We start from the raw sequence: 7,160 nt of genomic DNA on the forward strand, positions 1-7,160 counted from the left end.
GCTGTGCACAAGATGCTTGCAGGTAAATAAACATGAACAAAATGTGTATGTAGGAGCATGCCCACTTGTTTGTTGGTATTATTTCCCTTACAGATGTCAGAAGCAACTAATATACCTCAGCTTTTACCTTAAAATGTTTTGTGAAGTGAATATAGCAATAATTTAGTACCAATCTTTTAATTTCCTCCTTGAAATTTTCACTTTTCCCATCACCCTGCGTATCCATCACCCTCCTATTAACCCCATCCTTTATGATAAATAAAGTTCTTCTTCTCCATTCAGGTGCAGATGCGATCATCAGACAGCACAAAGCCGCCTGTCTGAGAATCACAGCATTGCTGGCCTGTAAGGATCTGCTGTGGATTGGCACAAGTGCAGGTAGTCTAATAAATCCTGGTCTGGGAATTATTATCGAAAAGTACATTCACATACAAGCAGCAATTTGAAAAGTCATATGCAATACACATACAAAAAATGTCTTAATGTTTTTATTTTAAAGATTCAAAATGGGTCAGTAAGAAACATAACTTTGGGATTTTGGAATGGCCTCAAACCCTTTTCTTTAAAATCTGAAGTTCTAATTAAAATCGATTCAAAAACATAAAATGACATGGTTTATAAATGTTATCCTGTTAGTGTACTTTGGGTGTGAGGTCAGTGTGGAGTTGTTGAAGTGTTTTAAATGGTTCCTTGGATTGAAAAACACACCATATCTCAAGAAGGTGTTGCTCTACAGGGGTGGTCCTTACATTGGCGATCCCAGCAGTGAGCTCAGGAACCGGGGCTGGGACTCTGAAATATCCCCTGGTGCCCATGGGCTCGGCTCACGGACACACAGGCCACGTTCGATTCCTGACATCAATCGAACTACCAGAAGGGTTTGACATGAACTTTCCACTTCCAACAACGGACTCCACAGGTTTTTACGTTTACGATTCTTGGTGTTTTAACTTTATATATGTTCAACTTTTTCTATATTTTAAATATTAACAGAAAATATATCCACAAAACAGAAACGTGCCTTTCTCGACCTTCAACCCTTCCTCTCTCTTAGGCAACCAGTCACAGAGCAGCAGCACTGTTGACGGAAACCTTCAAAGGCGTGACTCTGCACGCCGCAGGGCCTCCGCTCACATCCCTCCAAAAACTAACCATCTAGTCATTTCCGGCGGTGACGGCTATGAGGACTTCAGGCTGACTAACAGCAGCGAAACTGTCGGACGGGACGACAGTACCAACCATCTTTTGCTTTGGAGGGTCTGAGACAATCTAACCAGTCAGTTCCCCACCTCTCGCTAAGAATGCCGCACAAGCTACCCTCACTTTTCCTGCCATGGAACTTCTCACTTTTTGTTGTTGTTGTTTTGGTCTTCTGCTCGGTCCACTGGTCTCTATGTGCATAATATGGCTGTCAACCCCCCCCCCCCCCCCCCCCCCCCCCCCGAACTTGAATATGATCACTTCAGACCCAGTTTTCTTGATTCAGTTTTCTTGACCCTGTTTTCTTGAGTAATGTGTCTGATGGTGTGTTTTGATCCTCACTGTGTGACATCTGTGCGTGTGTATTTGAGACAAATCAAATTATGACATCATGACAGGAGGACATTTACATGAATGTGGACATGAACAAAGCACGTGGACATTTTCTCTGGTTTTCTTTGACTTTGACGTCAGCCTTTTATGCCTTCAAAATACCATGACAAAATATATGAATATCTACAAATGAATCATACTAACTGACGGTAGTTTCATCAATATTCTGAGTTTTTGCTTATTTTCACTACTTGAGTTCAAGCAAATCAATGTCTCTCAACTTCTGGAATAGAAAAGGACAACTTATTTTGCTCCTTAACCAGGTCTGGACAACATCATTCAAATGCAGTATTGGTTATCTAAGGTTATAATCACATGCATACATTCACCAACATTAATGCACAGCCTTCACGCGCTGAATCAGACATTTGTGAGAAACATAAATGTCTATTTTACACGGATAATCCCATTGTATCCATTTTACATTTACAACATGAACGTAGATGAAGCAGTGTCCCACTACTGGTAGAAAACTTTTAATATCACGGGATCTGAGAAAGATTTTCTTTGCCATTGAACTTCAATTCAGGAGGGTAATCAGTACTTGTTTCTGTAGCAGAGATGACGCTTGGCTGTGGTAGCAGATAAAGAGAGTCACAGTATGTACAGTATTTATGGTTTAGATTTTAGAGCCTTCTTTTACAGCACTTAATTTATAGAAGATGTAGCTTTCACTTTTTTTCGGTTTGAGTTGGAGAACGAGGAGACTGTGGCCTGAGCAGCAGGTCAGATAATCCAGCATCATTTGGCTGGTTTACAGATGCAGTCCGCTCATGTTGTGTTACGATGCACAGTTCAGGGTTCTTGTTTAGATAGTTCCATATATGTAGAAACAGGACTAGAAAATAGAGGGGTCTTGAGGAAATGTTCTGTTTCGCTATAAAGAAACGTACCAATGCTCCAAAATTCACATCATATTGTTTCTTACACTGTGCGCCTGAGAGCCTTCAGAAGTCTAAAAGTTAAGTGTTTCCGATAGTGAAACGTCAGCTCACGGCAGATGTCTGTGGAAGTGAAGGACACACACGTTAGCCTCAGGCTTCAGGGTTAAGCAGCGATTGTCCTTTGATCCCAAGCCTAGAAAATCTCACTGCACCTTAACCAGCCATCTGCACGCTCAGCTTTCTTCATTCACATTAGGTTAACTGTGAGCAGGGCTAAGAGGATCAGCTGATCATTGTGATAGCTGCTAACTAGCTCGTGAGCTCTGTGCCTCTGTAAGTGGAAAAGTGGAATGGTCTGTGTAGCTCACTGTGTTAAGAGCTGAAAATAATAAAAAGGAGCTTGTTTGTTATCTTTTGCCCTCAACTGAGGCCAAAGTCCAGTTAGCTTGTGGTAGCATGTAAAAAAAAAATACAGCAGAGGAAAGTCTGATAAACTATAGGTAAGCATTTGGGAAGTTAGCAAACATTTGGTGTCTTGTCAAGAGTTACACGAAAAGAATGATACCGCTCTAATGTTTGATGAAAAGCTACAGCCAGGATGTGGTTAGCTTAGCAGAGCACAACCACTGGAAATTCGGTGAAAGCTAGCATGGTGAAAAACTGGCTACCAACACATCTAAAGACAAATCATGGTGTGTTTCTGTGTAAAAACACATTATAGCTACGTTACGTTCTTTCCTGGCAGACTCCATTGACTTCATGGGGTGTTTTAATTCTACACAATTCTTGCAGTCTTCATGCTAAGCTAGGCTAACAGTCTCCTGATGGTAGCATTTCAAAGACGAAAAAAGTGGTATCTTAATCCTTTGCAAGAAACTAGACAAGATTACGAATGAATATGTCAATCTTTGTCCTGTAATGTTGAGTAAGCAGCTCGGTGTACGGTTTTGAATGTTCTGTATGATTCACTGCAAAGTTTACGTTTGTGTTCTCGATGCCAAGAGCTGCCACTTTACCGATGAAGATGCTGTTTATCTATGCTGGCCGTAGGGCAACGTGTTGCAGAATGAATTGAGCAGCACAAGAAGCGTTGCACATGGTGGTGGGAAAACTGCTTAGTTTGACTGCTCTGTTCAGGATTTGCTGCAATTGTTGGAGTCAATAACTTTCAAAAATAGAGATTTTCTTGAAAATCAGCCTTAATAATATACATTTACATTTCCTCAGCAGTGACATAAGAAGCAGTGATTGAATAATCCCGTTTTCTGCAGCTGCATCATAGGTTTTGGCCCTTGAAATCTCTTCATGCAAACATGCACACAAACACACTGCGTCTTAGATATGAAGTCAAACTCAATGCTTTTTGACCACTAGAAAGAGAATGAACAATATTTTGTGCCAAAAAATAAAAGATTCACACGTTTATTTTCACCATCACATCAAACTCACCATATCATCACTAACTTAACCAGAAACCTTTGAATAACCTCCTCATGTCATTAAGTGAACAGTCTTTATTGTTGTAAATATTGGTATATATTGCCTTTTTTCTGTAAATAGTGCACCCACGGTCCTCAATTGTTCATATGAATCTAATGGCATATTTTTTATATATTTGTGTAAGGTTTGTTTTTTTTCTGCTCCCTCCGGCATGTGCTGTCACTCACGTTTAAATTATATATGTCATGGATCTTTCCAGAAGGAGACAAGATGGCTTCTGTTGTGACTGAAGGAGTTTGGTGATGTTGACTTGTTACAGATGTCTACAGAAAGAAAAAAAACTACCGCGTGGTCATAACTCTGTGTATCTCTGGTTGACATCTTGCAGTTGTCATGGTTACAGTTGATCAGTTTTTTCCTGTACCTTGCTGTTCTTGTTTTGTCACTGTGGGTTTCTCTTTGTAATTAAATCAGTTCACTGGTGCCACTTTGTGCGTATTTGTTTTTGTCCAGCTGGTGAGGTGTGGTTCTCTTAGAATTGACAGCATACAAAGAAAGTTTCCTGATAATACAGCCTAAAAAGTATTAGTACCTGTACCAATAAAACTGATAATATCTAGTATTTCCTACTGCCACTTTAATGTAGATAGGGGAGTATGCAGGTATTGTATAATGATTTCCCAAATATAGGTTACAGGGTCTGATGTATCAGCTGGATACCTGACAATATGTTGCTAATCACAATACTAATGTGCAATGCTCACTTTTACCAAGTGCCTAAACTGTCATCAATTCATCGATTGGCCAGTTGTTTTATTTTTACCTATTTTATTTCAGTAAAACCTTAAAAACTTGCAGCCTCTCAAAGGTTAAGATTCTTGCTGCTTAGTCTTGAATTACTGTCAACTGAAAATCTTTGGGACAAGGAATGAGATAGAATTGAAAAACCATTGTCATACAAAATCATGACGGGTATTTATTTACTTTATTTTACAATTATCTGAGTAAAAAAATATGAATCTGCAAAATGACTTATAATGGAAATTATAATTTGTTGTAGCACTTCTTTTGCAAAAACCTGTAATGTGGTGCCACCAAGAACTTAAAATGAGACACTCATGGTCATTTTCACTGTACTTAAAATTATGTAGAAAACTTTCCGATCCAGCAATGTGCCAGAGCTGCGTGCTGAAAACCAGGTTGGTCATAAATAGTTTTTGTCATTGGATATAAAATAATGACTTATTTCTGGTCCACTTTTAACAGAAACAATTTTGACGCTCTCCTCGCCTCCAGTCGACAGCAGCTTGACCATAACACAGAGTTATCAGTGTGGTTTCTACCATCACGCTTCAGTGTCACTCCACTATTCGTTTCACACTAACCCACTGAGCCATACTGTGGTGTATTGTGATATAACAGCACTGCAGTGTGTGGAGGAAAACTGTGAATGCAGGCTATTCAGAACACAAATGCTACGACTTCTCTGCTCAGGAACACACACATGCACGAGTTACAACCCACTCACACATTGACCCACACACAGCGTTCAGATGTAGTAAACAGTGAAGATCTGTGTGATGAATGAAAGAGAGTAACACACAGATTTATCTGTGTCTCAGCAGAGTTCTCACTGAAATGACTCATGGTTCATCCCACAGAAAGAATGCGGGCCAGAAGAAATCTCCTTAATTCACTGCTGCACTGCTATAAACCAGTGCTGATCCTCAACAGACGCTGATTCAAAGAACAAGACATATACAGCGAGATCTGAATCAATCTATATCAAGAAAATATGACATAAAATGATCAAAATGTAAAAGTTAAGGGGGAAACGTAGTTGTAATAAACTGAAACATTTGCTTTTGATGCTCATTGGGTGTCAGACTGTGCCCAACATCATTAACAGCATCCTATTGATTAGACTACAGTCTAGTATCCAATATAACCCAAAGTATCACAACCCCAAATCTGTACACTTTTCTCAATCTAAACAAGCTCAGCCTGATCAATCATCACAACAGCAGAGATATATATTCATATTATCAATAAAGGTATATTCAAAAATATTTATATCTGCGCAACCCTCACTTGTTGGGGGGCTGAGACACTTCCCAACAAACCCTGTTAAGAGGAAAGTGGAGAATATTGTTGAAGGGATCATTTAAACCTAGATTTCAGCTAATAAATTCATATAAGTTAAATGTATACGTCAACAGACGAGATGAATTGTTAAATCAAAAGGAGACTTTGACAGCTCAGGGAGTTTCCTTGTTTGATGACTCACTCGTGTGTGTGTGTGTGTGTGTTGCAAATCTTTAAGGTGCAACCTGTGACTATGACTGAGTTCACATCCTCCTCCAATGGAAACCTGAAGACCTTTTGGACTGAAGACATTCTGACACGTCCTAATGTAGGAAAATAACAGGTGTAAATATTAAAATGAATGATGGCTGGGTTCCATTTAGCTGCTTTCCTGTCAGGGTCCTGTGGATGTGAAAGTCTCACTGTCACTGGGAAAACAAGAACTGAACAGAGCCATCATTGATGTGAGGTTATGTTTTCACCCGTGCCTGTCTGTTTGTGAACTGGATTACGCAAAAATTACACAACCAATTTCCATTAAACTTGGTGGACAGGTCTGGGATAATCGCATTACATTTTGGCATGGATGCAGATTGAGAAGTGGATCCAGAACATTTATTTTTTCACTTTCTGTAACTTTGCTTAATGACAAACAAAGTTGAAAGTAGATTTTCTTTGGTCTTTTATATTTCTACTATTAGAGCTAGACAAGCGTGTGTAGCATTGTTCAGCCCTGGTGGAGGTATGAGCTGTACTGAGTGTCAGCCTAGTTATATATAGGCTTTTTCACAGCAGACATTTTGTCATGTCGTCAAAATGTCTGCTGTGAAAAAGACCTATATGAAAGTTGACACATTTTTTTGTTTCGATTTTTTGTCCTTTATGTGATGGATTGTTCTATAAACTCATGTTCATTTATCATGTTGGGTTATGTATTTAATCTTGAATCTCTCTATGTAGGATCACCTGCAGCAGTTAAGAGTTTACAGTACCTCCAGGTTGTGAGGCACATGCTGGGCAGACAGCAGCCGACAGAGGGGGTTTAAACACACACACACACACAGACACAGACACACACACACACACACACACACACACACACACACACACACACACACACACACACACACACACACACACACACACACACACACACAC

The 7,160-nt window shown here is 39.7% G+C and overlaps 1 protein-coding gene across 1 annotated transcript in view; it reads left to right on the forward strand.

Annotated features, from left to right (window-relative positions):
- The window catches only part of LOC109630274 (rho guanine nucleotide exchange factor 17), a 57,361-nt gene extending 52,960 nt beyond the window's left edge, over positions 1 to 4,401 (forward strand). Inside the window, exons 21-24 of the mRNA XM_020088366.2 lie at positions 1 to 22; positions 283 to 378; positions 737 to 919; positions 1,055 to 4,401. The exon at positions 1 to 22 is cut by the window's left edge and continues 153 nt beyond it. Of these exons, the coding sequence (XP_019943925.2) occupies positions 1 to 22; positions 283 to 378; positions 737 to 919; positions 1,055 to 1,263 (510 nt within the window). The 3' untranslated portion in view covers positions 1,264 to 4,401. The remainder of the gene's footprint in view (positions 23 to 282; positions 379 to 736; positions 920 to 1,054) is intronic.
- Positions 4,402 to 7,160: the final 2,759 nt, after the last annotated feature.

This window comes from Paralichthys olivaceus, chromosome 11 (assembly GCF_024713975.1).
Source record: "Paralichthys olivaceus isolate ysfri-2021 chromosome 11, ASM2471397v2, whole genome shotgun sequence".
Taxonomy (NCBI): domain Eukaryota; kingdom Metazoa; phylum Chordata; class Actinopteri; order Pleuronectiformes; family Paralichthyidae; genus Paralichthys; species Paralichthys olivaceus.